Raw genomic sequence first — 20,534 nt, forward strand, 5'->3', positions numbered from 1 at the left:
TTGTATAGCTAATTCAGATGTTGTTGCTGTTCTTGCGGTCTTCAGTCCTGAGACTGGTTTGATGCAGCTCTCCAAGCTACTCCATCCTGTGCAAGCTTCTTCATCTCCCAGTACCTACTGCAGCCTACATCCTTCTGAATCTGCTTAGTGTATTCATCTCTTGGCCTCCCTCTATGAGTTTTATCCTCCACGCTGCCCTCCAATACAAAACTGGTGATCCCTTGATGCCTCAGAACATGTCCTACCAACCGGTCCCTTCTTCTTGTCAAGTTGTGCCACAAACTCCTCTTCTCCCCAATTCTATTCAATACCTCCTCATTAGTTATGTGATCTACCCATCTAATCTTCAGCATTCTTCTGTAGCACCACATTTCAAAAGTTTCTATTCTCTTCTTGTCTAAACTATTTATCGTCCATGTTTCACTTCCATACAAGGCTACACTCCATACAAATACTTTCAGAAACGACTTCCTGACACTTAAATCAATACTCGATGGTAACAAATTTCTCTTCTTCAGAAATGCTTTCTTTGCCATTGCCAGTCTACATTTTGTATCCTCTCTACTTCGACCATCGTCAGTTATTTTGCTCCCCAAATAGCAAAACTCCTTTACTAATTTAAGTGTCTCATTTCCTAATGTAATTCCCGCAGCATCACCCGACTTAATTCGACTACATTCCATTATCCTCGTTTTGCTTTTTTTGATGTTCATCTTATACCCTCCTTTCAAGACACTGTCCATTCCGTTCAACTGCTCTTCCAAGTCCTTTGCTGTCTCTGACAGAATTACAATGTCATCGGTGAACCTCAAAGTTTTTATTTCTTCTCCATGGATTTTAACAGTGGCATAGCGTGGTTGTAAAGGTTGGAGAGACTGTAGCTATTATATGGAGACAAAATAGTACAATAAACAATAATTTAAACAAATGAAACAAAATGCATCAAATAAAACAACAACAGCCACTCTCGTACTACTACTACCACTACTACTACTACTACTACTACTACCGTTACTACCATTACCACTACCACCGCCACTAATAATAATAATAACTAACTTGTTCAAGAAACGATGACAAATTTGTAGAACTCCAGCAGCAAGAGGAGAAGCACTTACATTTTCTTTTACACAAGTGCAATGCGCCTGTCTTTTCTTTCCACAAATAAGTCCATAGCTCGGTCTACAAAGATCTGATCACTGGATAGATCTCCAAGTAGTGTCTTTTCTGTTGCTAACGTGCTCAAACACGACAGCCGGATGTTGGACATTGAATTTCTTAAATAATTCTTCACTCGTTCAAGAGCCCGCTTCGTTCACTGCTTGCTGTAGTTGTGGGTAGGGTCAAAACCAAACGCAGGAACTTCGTTGTTTCTTCATAAACGGAGTCTAAATCATTGTTGACAATGTACTTTAAGAGGATTCTTATAGTTAACTGTTTTTTCTCACAAGCGTTTATGTTACACAGTTCATTTTCAAGTTGTTCTTGTTTGAAAAAAGGGAACTGTTCTAATAATTGAAGTAGTTTCAACTTTGGGAATTCTTTTTGATAGTTCGGGAAATACTTTTCGTTCAAAGGTTCAACAAACTGAATTTGGGGAAAGTCTTGAAACCTTATTTCCATCTGAACAATTTGCAAATCCAGTATCTCGTAAGTTAATGCCCTGAGAGATGTCTTTTGACTGTCACAGAATGATAAGTTGCCATTCAAACACGAGCTGCGTTTAATGCATTCATCAACGAATGTTTCCGTTCTTAACTGTTGTAAGTTTCTCAAAACATATCTTATTTCGTCGTAGCAAGCAGTTATACTGGCAGATTTTGACTGAAGAACACTAAAGAGATGATCAACATAAACAAAGCACCGTCGGTAGAAGCAAAGGAAGTAGACAAACGTAAGATCATCCATCCATTGTTTCATTCCCACAGCACAGCTCAAAGATTCTGGATCTCACTGAGAGTCTGTATAATGAAATATATAATTAAAAACACTATATAGCCCTGAGAAATGACTAGATGTTTTTGAAACTGCCCTGGAACGAAAGTACCAGCGAGTGTTGCTTGTATGTGGCAGTTAAAATCCTTTCTCAGTCAGCAATACAGTTCGTTTTGATGATTTGCTAAAAAACGAATGGAATGCAGTAAGATCACTTACTAACATGCGTACTTGTCGTATGATTTTGGAGGCATGTAACAGTACCAAATTCAGTTGGTGTGCGTAACAATGAATAAACAGCACATAGTGACACAACTGCTTCGCCAATTGTTGTAGTCCTCTTTCTATGCTCGCCATTACTGAAGCGCCTTCATATGTTTGACTAACCACTTTTCCTTCCACATTCCATTCTTCCAATACTGCGTGAATAATGTTTGACAAACCTTCAGCAGTTTTATCTCCAGAAATATCGTAAAATCCAACGAATCTTTCCTCAATTTTGCCTGCAATACAGTACCTAAATATTATACTCATTTGACTCTTGCATGACGCGTCTAATGTTTCATCAGCCTGAATCGAAATGAAATTGCAGTTCTGAATTTCAGATTTTATGTTATCGTTAACTGCCAGAGTTATGATTTCTATACATCATTCTGTATATCTGGAGAAGTTCCTTTAAAAATTGAAGATGATGACAGATGGTCTCGGATTAACTGCTCTCCTTGAGCTAGTATATCCAACAATTCCAGATAGTTACCTTTGTTGCTGGAGGATTCGTCTTCTCGATGGCCGCGAAAGACTAGTTATTGTTTACAAAGAAATACAGTTGCGTGAATAAGACGAGCCAATACTCTCCTGCTGGATGCAACTTGTTTGTTGTATTATATTGCTGTCAGACGAGCGGCTTCAGAAAGGGCGTGCTCAATTCAGATTTGCCCAATAACTGAAATGATTCTTTGTTCTGCAGGTGACGTTTTGATATCTGATGCTTTTGTGCTTTCCTGTCAAAGTTCTTTATTGTACAAATGCCCTCATTGCATCATTCCTTTCCACCATCAAATAGAAGACATATATAACAATACAATCTGTTATTAACTGCATTCACAGTCAGCCTAGAACACTTTTCGTACCAGGCAGTCTGAAAAGTGCGTTTTTCTTTGACTTCACTTAAAACTACACTGAGTATAGGAGTAGGTCGTTCAGCCTTCAATTCCCACTTTTTTCGTTCGTTAATGTAGAAAAAGGAGTTTTTAAAAAAAATTCTATAAGGTGTTCAGTTGCTGGCTCACTCATGTTGGCGACACAACGAAAATATGCACTAAAATCAAACAAGAATGACTATGAACACAAACCGCGCGACTGTTCACTTACGTGTTAAAAGCCAGCGTAGAAGCGGCAGAGACTATTCTCGATACCTGCTTGAGTGCAGCGCACGACCATCGCTGAAGAGGGGAAGGGGAGGGGAACCGAGAACGCTCAAGCGCACACAGCCAGGTAAGGGAAGGGAGGCAGAGACAGTGCAGTCGAGTCTCAAGCAGGCAGACACACCAATACTCAGGGTGCGGCGATGTCTTCGCACATTTAGTACTCTTAGTAGAAAGTTATTTATATTTTTGTTTTGAATTACTATTGCATCTTTTTTTAGCACGAATGCGGGGGAGACTAAGTCTCAAAGTCTCCCCTCACTCTACGCCACTGGATTTTAATACCTACTCCGAACTTTTCTTTCGTTTCCTTTACTGCTTGCTCAATATACAGATTGAATAGCATCGGGGAGAGGCTACAAACCTGTCTCACTCCCTTCCCAACCACTGCGTCCCTTTCATGTCCCTCGACTCTTATAACTGCCATCTGGTTTCTGTACAAATTGTAAATAGCTTTTCGCTCCCTGTATTTTACCCCTGCCACCTTCATAATTTGAAAGAAAGTATTCCAGTCAACATTGTCAAAAGCTTTCTCTAAGCCTACAAATGCTAGAAACGTATGTTTGCCTTTCCTTAATCTTTCTTCTAAGATAAGTCGTAGGGTTAGTATTGCCTCACGTGTTCCAACATTTCTACGAAACCCAAACTGATCTTCCCCGAGGTCGGCTTCTACCAGTTTTTCCATTCGTCTGTAAAGAATTCGCGTTAGTATTTTGCAGCTGTGGCTTAGTAAACTGATAGTTCGGTAATTTTCACATCTGTCAACACCTGCTTTCTTTGGGATTGGAATTATTATATTCTTCTTGAAGTCTGAGGGAATTTCGCCTGTCTCATACATCTTGCTCACCAGATGGTAGAGTTTTGTCAGGACTGGTTCTCCCAAGCCTGTCAGTAGTTCTAATGGAATGTTGTCTACTACCGGGGCCTTGTTTCGACTTAGGTCTTTCAGTGCTCTGTCAAACTCTTCACGCAGTATCATATCTTCCATTTCATCTTCATCTACCTCCTCTTCTATTTCCATAATATTGTCCCCAAGAACATCGCCCCTGTATAGACCCTCTATATACTCCTTCCACCTTTCTGCTTTCCCTTCTTTGATTAGAACTGGGTTTCCCCAGAACTGGGTTAATTTTCCTGTAGTCAGTATCTATCTTACCCCTCATGTGATAAGCCTCTACATCCTTACGTTTGTCCTCTAGCCATCCCTGCTTAGCCATTCTGCACTTCCTGTCGATCTCATTTTTGAGACGTTTGTATTCATTTTTGCCTGCTTCACTTGCTGCATTTTTGTATTTTCTCCTTTCATCAATCAAATTCAGTATCTCTTCTGTTACCCAAGGATTTCTACTAGCCCTCGTCTTTTTACCTACTTGATCCTCTGCTGCCTTCACTATTTCATTCCTCAAAGCTACCCATTCTTCTCCTACTGTATTTCTTTCCCCCATTCCTGTCAATTGTTCCCTTATGCTCTCCCTGAAACTCTGCACAACCTTTGGTTTAGTCAGTTTATCCAGGTCCCATCTCCTTAAATTCCCACCTTTTTGCAGTTTCTTCAGTTTTAATCTACAGTTCATAACCAATAGATTGTGGTCAGAGTCCACTTCTGCCCCTGGAAATGTCTTACAATTTAAAATCTGGTTCCTAAATCTCTGTCTTACCATTATATAATCTATCTGAAACCTTTTAGTATCTCCAGGGTTCTTCCATGTATACAACCTTCTTTCATGATTTTTTAACCAAGTGTTAGCTATGATGAAGTCATGCTCTGTGCAAAATTCTACCATGTGGCTTCCTCTTTCATTTCTTAGCACCAATCCATATTCACCTACTACGTTTCCTTCTCTTCCTTTTCTTACTGTCGAATTCCAGTCACCCATGACTATTAAATTTTCGTCTCCCTTCACTACCTGAATAATTTCTTTTACCTCGTCATACATTTCATCAATTTCTTCATCATCTGCAGAGCTAGTTGGCCTATAAACTTGTACTACTGTAGTAGGCGTGGGCTTCGTGTCTATGTTGGCCACAATAATGCGTTCACTATGCTGTTGGTAGTAGCTTACCCACACTCCTACTTTTTTATTCATTATTAAACATACTTCTGCATTACCCCTATTTCATTTTGTATTTATAACCCTGTACTCACCAAAAGTCTTGTTCCTCCTGCCACCAAACTTCACTAATTCCCACTATATCTAACTTTAACCTATCCATTTCCGTTTTTAAATTTTCTAACCTACCTGCCCGGTTAAGGGATCTGACATTCCACGCTCTGATCCGTAGAACGCCAGTTTTCTTTCTCCCGATAACGATGTCCTCTTGAGTAGTCCCCGCCCGGCGATCCGAATGGGGGACTATTTTACCTCTGGAATATTTTACCCAAGAGGACGCCATCATCATTTAATCATAGAGTAAAGCTGCATGCCCTCGGAAAAAATTACGGCTGTAGTTTCCCCTTGCTTTCAGCCGTTCGCAGTACCAAAACAGCAAGGCCGTTTTGATTAGTGTTACAGGGCCAGATCAGTCAATCATCCAGATTGTTGCTCCAGCAGCTACTGAAAAGGCTGCTGCCCCTCTTCAGGGAGCACACGTTTGTCTGGTCTCTCAACAGATACCCCTCCATTGTGGTTGCACCTACGGTACGGCTATCTGTATCGTTGAGGCACGTAAGCCTCCCCACCAACGGCAAGGTCCATGGTTCATGGGGGGGGGGGGGGGGCTAATTCAGATACCAAGTAAAATCAGAAGAAACTTTGACACCACCATTCTCAAACGTCGATGATTCGCAGATCCTAAACTATGTATTTTTGGACATGTGTTCCCTCATGAAAAATGATCGGTTTGTAGTCCCAAGCGTTGTCGACGTTTTCCTTTTGTTTCTGTGCACACTATATCTCGCAAAAGGGCGAAATAATTGTTCTTGTTCTCGTTTTCTCCGGTATGATTTGACTTCAGCGATCTGGAATTTTTGCAGTCGTGGTCTTAGTGGCTGTGCCCGCGTTCTGAGGAAAGACTTGGGATATATTTCGTCCAAACGTCTTCAGCGACCTGAGCAAAACAACGCACCTTTAAGAGTGGTAAGATCATGTGTCATGTGCCTCTGACAAATTACAAATTTTGTGTACTTGATTGCAAAATGATAACCATAACCGTTAGAAAAGTCGAGCAGTAATAATTCACAAGTAGTGCTCTATTGTGCAAATCACAGAAAAACTGTGCAGTCTAGCTTTAGATTCGCTGCTGAAATACGTCACGGCACATGTGCCCCTTTGCAATGTGCGTCTACATTTCCGTTGGCTTACGATTATCCGTCAAAATTTGCACGTTGTGACAAAAGTTAAAACTGTATCTCTGAACTTCCTTGTTTGAAACACAAGGAATTCCTCCCTCGATTATTTTGGTATATGTTTAGTGTCGCTACTTATCTTCTTTTACAGCAGGTCAAAGACCATCCTGCTGTCGAAGAGATTCAATACTCTGGCGACGCGAGAACGACGCCGCAAACATGTGACACGTTCGTTGCAGATACCCACCAGAGCGCTATAAATCCAACGACAACGAAACATCAAGCCAGTTGCTTTTATGTTCTGAAGTCATCAGTCTCGCGAGGCACGACATTAAAGATAACGGCCCTGCTTGCTCATGAATTCCTCTGGCAAAGTGTTTACGACTATTTCTTTATTTCTTAATTTCTTTTAGTCTGTTATCTAGGTACAGCGTCGTAAATGAATTGGTGTATATGAAAATAACATATAATATTTGAACATAAAATTTTAGATTTTTTAGTAGAACTCAACATTATGATATTGTTCAAGGATGGGGAAGAAAATCGGCAGTGCCCTTTTCAAAGGAATCATCTCGGCATTCGCCTGGAGTGATTGAGAGCAATCACGGAAACTCTAAATCAGGATAGTCAGACGCGAATGCAATTTATCATCCTCCGGGATGCGAGCCCATTGTGTTAACCACTGCACCCCTCCCTCGGGGTGGCAGACTGACGTCTGCGACGTAGGCTTTCAAAAAGCGGGAATGACCTGCGCATGTTTCCAGTCACTGGCAATGCTTCACTAAGGAGCATTAGCGCTAGAAAAGGAGCAAGTTGATTCACATACCCTACGTACAATCGTGTAGGTTTCCAATGAGGTTCATTCGCTTTTCTTCTGTTAAACTATTTCAGGTGATTTTCTATACCGCCATAAATTAGAGACCTTACGTTTTGATGTCGTTCAACTATTTTAAGGGGGAACCACAGTACAGCCTTTCTCAGTGAAACAACTTCGGAAAAAGAAATTTAGTATTTCGTCTTCTCTCCGTCGTCCTCCATTTCAGTGCCATTGTTGACACTTTATGGACACAGAGTGTCTGGACAGATGTTTTTGATCTGTTTGCTAATTTAACATGAGGCTAAAGCTACAGAGGATTTTCTGTCAGATCGGTAGATAGAATTTGACTTCCGAATTCGTTGAAACGTTTCACGGAAGGGAAGCTTAGCTTCGTTCGAGTTTAGTTCGTCTGTGAGGCTTTGGTGACGTATAAATCGACAATGAAGCCTAGTTTGCTTTCAGAACAGCTTCCTAACACGGCTGTTAAGCCACGATGGGTCTTTCTCATCCCTCGCAACTTTGCTCGCCACATACCTGCCTAAGATTTATTGTACAATGCTCGTAAACTTTGTCCATTTATTCTGAACATTTTCAGTCTCAGAGATGAATGTTTCATGTTGACCACTCAGTTAATCTGAAATCTGTTTGGTACTTACTAAACAGCAATATTTTCCTACGTTTCTTTTCATTTCTATTTACAGCCTCTGCTATAACGGCCTTATGATCACTGGATCCGTGTTATGTTAAAATAATATTCTTGGTGACCGAGTGATGCCATTTCTTCTTCGTCTTCATAATGAGTCTGCTGTGGACATTCCCGCCTTCCACAATGACAACAACCGTGTTCACAGGGCTGCACTCATACGTTCCTGTTTCGACGTACACTCAGGCATCCTGCTGCACCTCGACTGCCCCGCTTAATCACCCGATCTTAATCTCACAGAAAACGTCCAGGACTATTTGGAATAACGGGTGAAGTGCAGCAATCAGCTTCCCCGAAATGTGATAGCTTTATGAGATCTACTCATCAATAAGTGGCTGCATCTGGATATGGCATACCTGAAGAAACATGCGGACGCTCTTCCTCGCTAAATTTAGTCCGTTATCAATGCTAGAGGCGGTGAACGCACTGTATTAGCGTGAAGAATCAACGGGACGATTAATTTTTGTAAGGTGTGATTATCAGTAAATCAGATACTCGTGAGTTTATATGGTTTTTAATAAAGTTGGAGAAACGTGAAAAAATTATCAGCGGTCGCCAGTTTAAATCAACCAAGTGACTAAAACTTATTCTGGTGCCACACGACTGAAAGAGGTTTCCTCTTTTTTGCAACACTTGTTTTACGTTTCATCACAAAGGTTGCACACTGTTTGTAAAATGGCGAAACACATTGGTGTGCAAAACTTAAGGACGAAACCAAACTTTTGCGTGACGTGTTACTGCAGATTAACAAAGCTCGGTGAAACTTGGACAATACATAGAAAGAACTGCTACTGTACAGTTCAGATAGTCACTGGAACACATACGCAATAAGATGAACAGAAATGACACTTTTATTCAAAGACAATAACTACGAGGGTCACTCCAAAAGAAATGCACATCTTTTATTCTACATGTTTGAAAGTTTTAAAGTGTGTAGATACATCCTTTAGGAACAATATTTTCATTTCTCCACATAATTTCCATCCCTCTCAACTGCCTTACGCCATCTTGGAACCAGCGCCTGTATACCCGCACGGTAAAATTGTGGACCAACCTGTTGGAGACACTGTTTGGCAGCGTGCACAAGGGAATCATCACCTTCAAACCTTGTTCCGCGAAGAGAGTATTTCAGTTTCCCAAAGAGATGATAGTCACATGGACCCATGTCACGACTGTAAGGTGGATGTTTCAGTGGTGTCCATCCGAGTTTTGTGATCGCTTCCATGGTTTTTTGACCGACATGTGGCCGTGCATTGTCGTGCAACAGCAAAACATCCTGCTTTTGCCGATGTGGTCGAACACGACTCAGTCGAGCTTGAAGTTTCTTAAGTGTCGTCACATATGCATCAGAATTTATGGTGGTTTCATTTGGCATGATGTCCACAAGCAAGAGTCCTTCGGAATCGAAAAACACCATAGCCATAACTTTTCCAGCAGAAGGTGTGGTTTTGAATTTGTTTTCCTTGGATGAATTTGCATGATGCCACTCCATTGATTGCCTCTTCGACTCTGGTGAAAAATGATGGAACCATGTTTCATCACCTGTCACAATTCTTCCAAGAAATTCATCTCCATCATTCTCGTACTGCTCCAAAAGTTCGCTGCATACCGTTTTTCTTGTTTCTTTGTGAGCCACTGTCAACATCCTGGGAACCCACCTGGCACAAACCTTCTTTAACGCCAACTCTTTTAGTATTCTGCAAACACTTCCTTCCCCCATCCCAACGTAGCGTGACAGTTCGTTCACTGTGATGCGTCTGTCAGCAGTCACCAATTCGTTAACTCTCTGCACATTGTCTGGAGTGTGTGCCCGCTTTCATCACGTAACCTGCTTGCCCACCGACTAACTGTACTGCGATCGACAGCAACATCTCTGTACACCTTTTTCAACCTGTTGTGGATGTTTCCCACTGTCTCGTTTTCAAAGCACAGGAATTCTATGACAACACGTTGCTCCTGACGAACATCAAGTGTATCAGCCATCTTGAAGACATGCTGTGACGGCGCCACTCACGGGAACAGGTTGAACTAAGTTTGAAAACAAGCGGGAAGGATGTATTTACACACTGTACAACTTTCACACATGCAGAATGAAAACTGTATTTTCACAAAAATAGTATGCATTTCTTTTGGAGTGACCCTCGTACAATGAAGTTTCCGGAATTTACGATGGTCCCCTGGACATTACAAAAGCGGTGTGTGATCACCACGGATAACAGTTCATACTCAGCAACGTGCACCCATGCTGGCCACAGGGTTCGTATGGAGTTCCTGTTGTAGGGCGTTCCATTCCTCCACCAGCACGGTTGACAGCTGCTGGATGGATGATGGTGGATGTGAAAGTGCTGAAATACGTCTCCACAGCGCACACTACAAGTCCTCGATGGGATTTAAGTGGGGAACTGCCAGGCCAGTTCATTCACCGAACATCCTCTCTCTTCAAGAGCTCCTCCACCTGCCCTGCTCTATGTGGTCTCGCATTGCCGTCCACAACAATGAAATCAGTTCCGAATGCACCACGGAAAAGGATCACCTGGGGAATGAGTACAGTGTCACAATAACATTGACTTAGACGTGTACCGTGTTCAAAGATTTGGAGGTCAGTACGTCCATGCAGTATTATACCTCCCCACACCATAACACCTAGACCACCAAAACGACCATGTTCGCAATGTTCCTGGGTGTATTACATGTCCCCGCCTCCCCCCACATGAGAATACGTTCAGTATCGCCGAACATGGTCGGTTTGGTGGTCCAGGTAATATGGCATGGGAAGGCATACGGTTACATGGGCGTACGGATCTCGACATCTTTGAATACGGTACACTCACCAGTCAACGTTATTGTGGTGCTATACTCATTTCCGATGTGTGTCGTTTCGTGGGTGCATTCAGTCCTGATTTCATTGTTATGGATGACAGTGCGCGACCGCATCGAACAGCGCGCGTGGGGGAGCTCTTTCAACTAGAGGACATTCGGCGAATTGACTGGCCTGCCCGTACCCCCGACTTAAATCGCATCGAGCACGTGAGGGATGCGGTGGTTAGACGTACTGCAGCACATCCAAATGCACCAACGATCAACCAGCAGTTGTCTATCTCGCTGGTGGAGGAATGGAATGCCCTACCACATGAACTCCTACCCAACCCCGAGGCTAGCATGGGAGCACGTTTCAGAGCGTGCACTATTATCCGTGGTGATCACACACTATATAAAGAACCATGTCTCCCCTTTTATACTGTCCTGGGAACCATCATAAATCGTGCTGACTTCAGTGTATTTACTGTCTTTGAACTAAAGGGGCATTTCTGATTGTCTCCTTGCGCATTTCATTCACTTATCTTCCTCTCTATACCATAAATGTTCTTTCTGCGTACGGTCCAAGTTACATCGAGCTTTGTTACTTTCATGCGAAAGTTACTTTCTTCTTTAAGTTTTTCGCGTCAGTGTAATTCGTCTTCCGTGAAACCTCAGTCCCCCCTCCCGACATCTTGAGAAGAGTTGTCACAGGTAAAGGGCAGGGCAACTGCACTCCACACTTTCGGTATAAACTGTCCTCTAACTTTTGCTAGTACTATTTCGATCAATAGTAAATGTTTTTTATGACAGCACTGTAACAGGTCGAAGTCATGCATCATGAAAACTTATGGTTCGGATTTAAATAAAATGTAATGTTGTCTTAGGTACCGACGTGTTAACTTCTGGATAGTACTTCTGTTGCTAGTCTAGCGATGACGTATACAAAGTTTTTGGACCTAGTCTTTCAAAGTTAGTGTTGTCAAAACTGCGCCTGCAATATACGTATATGGGTACGAATTAATGGATTTACTACGTTTCAGCTAGAAATGTGAGTCTCTGTGGCAGAAATCTCACTTTCCAAATAAATTGTGACTGACGCATGAAATCTAATATGAAAGTTTTGTGATCTTACTCATTTCGCACGAAGACCAAGCATTTTTTACATTTTTTGTTCTTTATTTGATTACTTCTATGTTTCATGTGTGCAGGCTTTCACAGTCAGAGTCAGTTTCTATAAAGTTCTTTATTGCAGTCCCTAACCAATTTCACTTTCATAATGGCTGAAACGTTCGTTCTCTTTATAATATGACGCGCTCTAAAAGTCGAAATAGTTTTATCGATACGTGCATGCTATTTACAGTATGAGGTACCCAGTTATGACAAATGGACCAAGAAAAATATAATAACAATAAACTAATAATAAAAATAACTTACATTTCAGATTTTTCCTTTCATTAGCATTTCTTGACCTAAATTCCTCTTTACGCTCTTTTATTATCTGAAAAGAACAATAAAATTGCATTATAATTCAAAATGTTTTCTAATGCATCAAATTAACTGCAACACACCAGTTACTGTGCTGAGCAACAGAAAAGCTTAGCGATGAAAAATGAAATTTTGGCTTAGGCATCTACCTCCTATTTCGTTCTGCAGTAGGAGACAGAAAGGAATTACTTATTATTTTCCAATACCACTGAAAAATCTTAATGGAAAATGCAGAAGACAGTATATTTTCATCATCTTAGTGGTTTTCTTTCAGCCAGTTAGCAGAAAGAAGCTGAATATCGAAGTAAACCGAATGGACTGCAAAGTTATTAGATAATTACCGTTGACACTTACGTGCAGTTCATAAAGAAACGAGAGTTTCTAAAGCTACATTCACCAGACTTGAATGAAAATACGAGGAGACTTTAAAAAGTAAGATACACGTATCTTCCCACGCTAGGGCCATTGCACAACTAGAGTGGCACGTTGCCAGAAGAGAGAACATGTTGTAGGTTTCCTGCAGACACAGACCTACATCACAATGTGGCAGCGAAATGGCGAGCAACTGGAAACGTAACACCAAAATTGGAGTACCCGCGATAGTTCTTGTGAAAACGTCTAAATTATATTCAGTTTCACCGTGAAATTTTGGTAATATATGGTCCAAATGCAATGTCGCCTCCAGCCGTAGTGATATGGTGCCATCAGTCTGACCAAGGCCGCACAGCCGTAGGTGATGCTGATCGGGAAGAAAGGTCACTGCATTTAGGAACTTTCGGGTAATTGAACATGTATCAATAATTACAGATATCTGTAGTTGTATGTATACGTATGGATGTAGCTGTATTGCGTTGATGTACTGGTGGATATTGTGTGGTATGACTCCTGTAGTTGATAGTATAATTGGTATAATGTCAACTTTATCCTGATGCCATATGTTCTTGACTTCCTCAACCAGTTGGATGTATTTTTCAATTTTTTCTACTGTTTTCTTCTGTACATTTGTTGTATTGGGTATGGATATTTCGATTAGTTATGTTAATTTCTTCTTTTTATTGGTGAGTATGATGTCAGGTTTGTTATGTGGAGTTGTTTTATCTGTTATAATGGTCCTGTTCCAGTATAATTTGTATTCATCATTCTCCAGTACATTTTGTGGTGCATACTTGTGTGTGGGAACGTGTAGTTTTATTAGTTTATGTTGTATGGCAAGTTGTTGATGTATTATTTTTGCTACATTGTCATGTCTTCTGGTGTATTCTGTATTTGCTAGTATTGTATATCCGCTTGTGATGTGATCTACCGTTTCTATTTGCTGTTTGCAAAGTCTGCATTTATCTGTTGTGGTATTGGGATCTTTAATAATATGCTTGCTGTAATATCTGGTGTTTATTGCTTGATCCTGTATTGCAATCATGAATCCTTCCGTCTCACTGTATATATTGCCTTTTCTTTCTTAGCCATGTGTTGGATGCGTCTTGATCGATGTGTGGCTGAGTTAGATGATACGGGTGCTTGCCATGTATTGTTTCCTTTTTACAATTTAATTTCTTTGTATTTGTTGATGTTATGTGATCTAAAGGGTTGTAGAAGTGGTTATGAAATTGCAATGGTGTAGGCGATGTATTTATATGACTGATTTCTTTGTGTATTTTGCTAGTTACTGCCCGTTCTATAAAGAATTTTCTTAAATTGTCTACCTGTCCGTAATGTAGGTTTTTTATGTCGATAAATCCCCTTCCTCCTTCCTTACTGCTTAATGTGAATCTTTCTGTTGTTGAATGTAAGTGATGTATTCTATATTTGTGGCACTGAGATCGTGTAAGTGTATTGAGTGCTTCTAGTTCTGTGTTAGTCAATTTCACTACTCCAAATGAAGAGGTCAATATTGGTATAGCATAAGTATTTATAGCTTTTATCTCGTTTCTGTTTTCAGTATTTTTGTTTGTCTTTGTCTACATTTTTCTTTTAGTTCTTCTTTAATATTTGTATTATCTATTCCTATTTTTTGCCTGTATCCTAGATATTTATAGGTATCTGTTTTTTCCATCGTTTCTATGCAGTCGCTGTGGTTATCCAATAAGTAATCTTCTTGTTTAGTGTGTTTTCCCTTGACTATGCTACTTTTCTTACATTTGTCTGTTCCGAAAGCCATATTTATATCATTGCTGAATACTTCTGTTATCTTTAGTAATAGGTTGAGTAGTTGATTTGTTGCTGCCAGTAGTTTTAGATCATCCATGTATAGCAAATGTGTGATTTTGTGTTGGTATGTTCCAGTAATATTATATCCATAATTTGTATTATTTAGCATGTTGGATAGTGGGTTCAGAGCAAGGAAGAACCAGAAAGGACTTAATGAGTCTCCTTGGTATATTCCACGCTTAATCTGTATTGGCTGTGATGTGATATTATTTGAATTTGTTTGGATATTAAGTGTGGTTTTCCAATTTTTCATTACTATGTTTAGGAACTGTACCAATTTAGGATCTACTTTGTATATTTCCAATATCTGTAGTAACCATGAGTGGGGTACACTATCAAAAGCTTTTTGGTAATCGATGTATACGTAGTATAGCGACCTTTGTTTACTTTTAGCTTGATATGTCACCTCTGCATCTATTATCAGTTGCTCTTCACATCCTCGTGCTCCTTCGCAACAGCCTTTTTGTTCTTCATTTATAATTTTGTTCTGTGTTGTACTTGTCATTAATTTCTGTGTAATGACTGAAGTTAATATTTTGTATATTGTAGGTAGGCATGTTATGGGGCGATATTTTGCTGGGTTTGCTGGGTCTGCTTGATCTTTAGGTTTCAGATAAGTTATTCCTTGTGTAAGTGTATCAGGGACTGTGTATGGGTCTGTAATGTAACTGTTAAATATTGTAGTTAGATGTAAATCTGTTGAGGTGAACTTCTTTAGCCAGAAATTTACTATTTTATCTTTTCCAGGGGCTTTCCAATTGTGCGTAGAATTAATTGCTCGGGTGACTTCATGTTGCAAAATTATCATTTCAGGCATTTGTGGTATCATCTTGTATGTGTCTGTTTCTGCTTGCAGCCACCGTGCATGTCTGTTATGTTGTACCAGGTTTGACCATATGTTGCTCCAGAAGTGTTCCATGTCTGTTATGTTTGGTGGATTGTCTATTTTAATGTGTGTGTTATCTATTGTCTGATAAAATTTCTTTTGGTTTGTGTTGAATGTTTGGTTTTGTTTCCTTCTATTTTCACTTTTTTTTGTATCTTCTAAGTCGTTTGCCCAATGCTTGTAATTTCTGCTTCTTTTTATCTAATTGCTCTATCGCTTCTTGTTGTGAGATTTTCCCTAACCTTTTTCATTTTTTGTCTGATATTTCATTTCTTATAAATTGTGTTAGCTGTCCGATGTATTTTCTCAGTTTTTCTATTCTGATCTGTATCCTGTGTTGCCATGCTGGTTTTGTGGGTTTCTTCTGTGTGTTGGTTGGTTCTGATCTCTGCCTTGTGTGTATATTTAGTGTAGTGCGTGCTCCTATATAAACCAGTAGTTTTAACTCTTCCATAGTTGTATTTTCATTAATGTGTTGTGTATGATTGTGTTGATAGTTGTTATTGTTGTTTCGACTTGTGTGTTATTTGGTGGTCTATGCAAGAATGGTCTAATGTCTGTATTTGTGTCTTTGTATTCTATATATGTCAGCTGAAATTTTTCTTCTATATCTAACATGTGTGTCACTTCGTGTTCTATTTGTGCTTGTTCTGGTGGCTGTCTTAAGATTTCGTTTTCCGCTGATTGTTTAATTGATTCGTGTTGTTCTTTGTTTGTTTGCTCCGGGATGTTTGAGTCCATTACTGTATTTTCTTCTTCTTCTGATTGCACATTATTTTGTTCCGCTATTTGTTGTACTTGTTGTTTGATGTTTTCTAATTCTGACTGGGGTATCCTGTTATTTTTGATTATTACACAGATCTGATCAGCTAGTCGTTGTTCTGTTGAAAATTTTAATTCTGGGTATCTGGTAATAAATGTTGTGTATACTTGTGATCCGTATCCAGTTGTGTTGGTTCCTAAATTTGTTACTTGGTAATAACAGAACATGAGGTGTCGGTTAACTTCATCTGACCATCTCATCCTCTGTCTTTGTTTTCCTTCTAGAGTGGTTGCAGGAAGCATATCCTGCAAAACACCTCTATTTGGATTTAAATCATTTTCCGTGTGGCTAGTAGTGACGTTACCATTGTGGACGGGCATAGGGTTCAAGCGTCGTCCCCGACCATGATAGCGCTTGTCCGAGGCTTCATTAGTTCTGTCCTGAACCATCTAATCACACTAAAAGGCGGGTTAGCCCTGTTAGTGGTTTGTTCTTTTCGTCGCCTTTTACGACTGGCAGAACATACCGGATGCCTATTCTTCTCCTTCTTCTTCTTATTATTATTATTACTTATGCGATAAAGCTACAGATGTTGCAATTTTCCACTATGCTATGCTAATGGATATTTATTTTATTCCCCGCAGACTAATTACAATAAAATTCTTTTACGCATGAAAGTATGAAGTTGGAACATCTGTTATTATTAAATGAAAAGAGATCTTAATTATTCTCTAATGAATCTGGCTCTGACCACCTACCGAGCGAAACAAAATATTTGGTGAATAACGCAACTATATTTAAACTGAGACTGAAGTCGGTTTTTTTTACGATAGATGGGTCCTTAACTGTAGTAAATAATTACGTATATAGCGTCCTATCATGCGCCAGGCTGTGAAAAACATAAGTGAGAGGTGTCTAACTGTTGTAGAAACGACTCGTTAAACACAGTATCATATTTGGAATATTTAACTCACTAACAAATGCAAGAGCCATGAAACGCAAACTTACAACTACACCACACATAGAACAAAGAAAAATAAAATATTTCGACACTTTACTTGTCAGTGTACGCTACTAAGTCAAGTAACAAGCTTTGCTTACCCGTTCTGTGAAACCGTGTAATATGTTTAACACGTGATTCTGTTCGTGATATACGGGACAGAATCTGAACGTCAGAGGCATGTGCACCCAGAATCGAAGCTGACGGTACAGGAACAGCTCACTCATTCTGTGGAAGAGGAATATCAGAGATAAACGAGTTGTATACTCTGTAATCTTATTTATTATTTGGTTTTAAGTGACTAAAGATAAAAGACTGCGTTCAATTACAGGCAATGTCATATGGGAAGCACATGTGTGCCCTAAACATCGATTTTCTAGAAGACACATATAGAATTGGAAATAAGATGTACCCTCTCTTAGTTACATTCATTCATATCTACAGCAATTTACGTCAAACAAATCAGTGTGAAGTGCAGTACAGAAGCTAGTTGCAGCGCTAGCAATAGGAGTTTCTCCTCATTCTTTTCAGAGACAAAGTGGTAAGAAATGATGATATACAGAATGGCTATAATTTAACCTTCGCTACGTGAGACAGCCACCAAGATCGTAGGACGATTAAACTGTGCAGAAACATTTGGAAGAATATGCAGAAGAGAAGTAATGAATACATCATTGAAAGAAACCCATTTTAATTTCCACATGAGAGGGTAAATTTGTTAATTGCGTACCTTGTTTACGTTCCAGGCTACAAAGTTTGCTCAGTGTGACGGTCAACTGCACCAACAATACCCTGGAACTGCATTAGAGACATCATTTCACAGCTATTCGCAGCACTTTTCGAACAGTGGAACTTGGAATGTTCAAATGTCGTGACGCAGCTCGTGCACTGCTTGAAGATAGCACATTGCGTCCAGGATTCTCAGACATGGCAACATTAACTGCGTCAACAATTTTTGGCGCAACTAACCGTCCGCCTCTCCCACGAGCAATTCCCAAATTGCCAGGTAATTCGAACTTCCAAATCATGTTTTTCAACCTCGATGCAGAAATAGGATCTGTCTGTATTCCTTCGCTGCGCCGATACTTGTGAAGAGTAGCAGAGCTACTGCTATTGTTTTGATAAAACAGTTTTACGAGTAAATATCTGCTCACCTTGTCCAGACCCATGCTGACTGTCTACAACTCTATTGCACACTAATGCATGTGTTTCAGCACTACGTCACCGCACCAGCACCTGCACCTAACGGTTAGTCATGACACTAACAAAACTAATAACGCAAATCCTGCAGCCCACAGTTTGAACATCATTCCTATAAAGTTGGGTACCAATACGGTAAATAATTTTCCGCCTGCACTGGCTCAAGTAGCGAAAGTTTAATTATAACCGCCCTGTATATCGATCAGTGATAAAATGACGGACAATTTGAAATTAGCTACACAATTCTGCGCGTTTTACTTGTAGATCTCAGGAAAGCTTGTGATACAAATCAAATAAAAACAGGCCATCTTCAGGCTATTCATCACCATTATGGCTGCTGCTGGTGAGAGACGGAGCGAGATCTGTAGAAGTAGGGTTGTCACTGAGTGACAACCGTACTTCTACAGATCTCGCTCCGTCTGCCACCACCAGCAACCATAATGGCGGTAAAAAGCCTGAAGATGGTCTGAGGAAAAGGCCGAAATCGGTTGCTAGTAAATAAAAAATCTGAAAACGTGATCGAGACGGTTTTATTTGATTTTTAGCATTTCAAGCCGATCGATGTCCTCCAATTACAGAATGCTTTCTAAAATTTTAAAAGCATGCGACGCTTCTGACTTTGACATTCTGTTTCCCTAACTCTTCAGATTCAGTTATCCTCCAGTTGTTATAAAATTCTTTTGTTCATAGCCTATATTCCGCCATGTAGAAACTTAATATCAGTGGTATCGCAAGTATACGCTCCAATATTGATGTAGCTGTACGTTAACAACGTGTCAACTATTCTGCTCCATTGTCAGATTACTTATACATTGGTGACCTTCCTCTGCACCTAGATGCAACACAAATAAAACTGCCTAGCGAGGTAGCGCAGTGGTTGGTTCACTAGGCTCGCATTCGGGAGGACGACGATTCAAACCCACGCCCGGCCATCCTGATTTAATTTTCGCGTGATTTTCCTAAATCGCTTCTGGCAAATTCCGGGATGGTTCCTTTTCCTTTGAAAGGGCACGGCCAACTTCCTTCCCCATCCTTCGATACCCGATGGGGCCGATAACCTCGCTGTTTGGTTCCCTTCCCCGAATCAACCAACCAACCAAATAAAACTGAGAACAGCCATCAGATGTGTAAATCACGGCTTATGTGGCTTTCTCACCTGAACTAAGCACACAGCTGCAATTCGTAAAATATCACCATCTCAGCGTACGTTTAAAGAAATAACAATTCGTAAAAGAATATCACCATCTCAGCGTGCGTTTAAAGAAATGCCAAAACCTACTCGACCTTAGGCTTAGTGCCCAATATTTTAAATTCTTGGTTATTATTGCGTAATTCTAGGAGATGTTTCACACCAACTCATGCTTGCTGGAGTTGGTGATGCACGCTCGTGGGTGGTACACTTGCGATGAACAGTTAGTTTGGCTACCTACGGAAAAGCGGTAAATACTATTTTTTTTTCGTCTGATCGACTACACTGGCTCACCTTATTTGTCACTGGCTTAAACAATTTTGTTTTAAAAACTTAACAGTACTTAACGTTCTCGTTCTCATCAGAACCAGCTCTAGATTCAATACTTCACTCTCCCTCACATTCCTGTGAGATTGCAGAGCTTCCAAACACGCTGAAGGACCATTTCCTATCACAGAAATATTATAGCCGAGTTAGCTTGTGCCTGAGAAATGGATGTCACCCAGCAACGTTCGGTAAGGGCAACTCCGAACTACTGCATTGTACGCATCCTGTACAAATTTACATATTGTACCTGTGCAAACAATGTAAAAATGAGATAGTTCTTCGAACATCTAGGTGCTGCAGTTCCCGACGACCGTGTTCGTAAATTTTTCGTGACAATCGTTCTACAGTTTGTGTGTGTGTCTGTAGGAGAGAGAAAAAGTTAAAGAAAGTAGGAATTGTGTCGTGTGTGAGATAGAAACCACGAGTAAGTGAGTGAAACACGACGTAGGAAAATTCATTGAGCTGTGGGACATGTTTGCAACAACGTATATACAATCAGTGCTCCACGCCGTGTA

General features: G+C 40.3%; 1 protein-coding gene across 1 annotated transcript in view; it reads right to left on the reverse strand.

Moving 5' to 3' along the window:
* The window catches only part of LOC124555122 (cytochrome P450 4c3-like), a 189,288-nt gene that overhangs the window by 35,617 nt on the left and 133,137 nt on the right, over positions 1 to 20,534 (reverse strand). The window contains exons 6-7 of the mRNA XM_047128927.1: positions 17,405 to 17,531; positions 12,399 to 12,462 (exon numbers count right to left, since the gene is read on the reverse strand). Of these exons, the coding sequence (XP_046984883.1) occupies positions 12,399 to 12,462; positions 17,405 to 17,531 (191 nt within the window). The remainder of the gene's footprint in view (positions 1 to 12,398; positions 12,463 to 17,404; positions 17,532 to 20,534) is intronic.

Source organism: Schistocerca americana, chromosome X, assembly GCF_021461395.2.
Source record: "Schistocerca americana isolate TAMUIC-IGC-003095 chromosome X, iqSchAmer2.1, whole genome shotgun sequence".
Taxonomy (NCBI): Eukaryota; Metazoa; Arthropoda; class Insecta; order Orthoptera; family Acrididae; genus Schistocerca; species Schistocerca americana.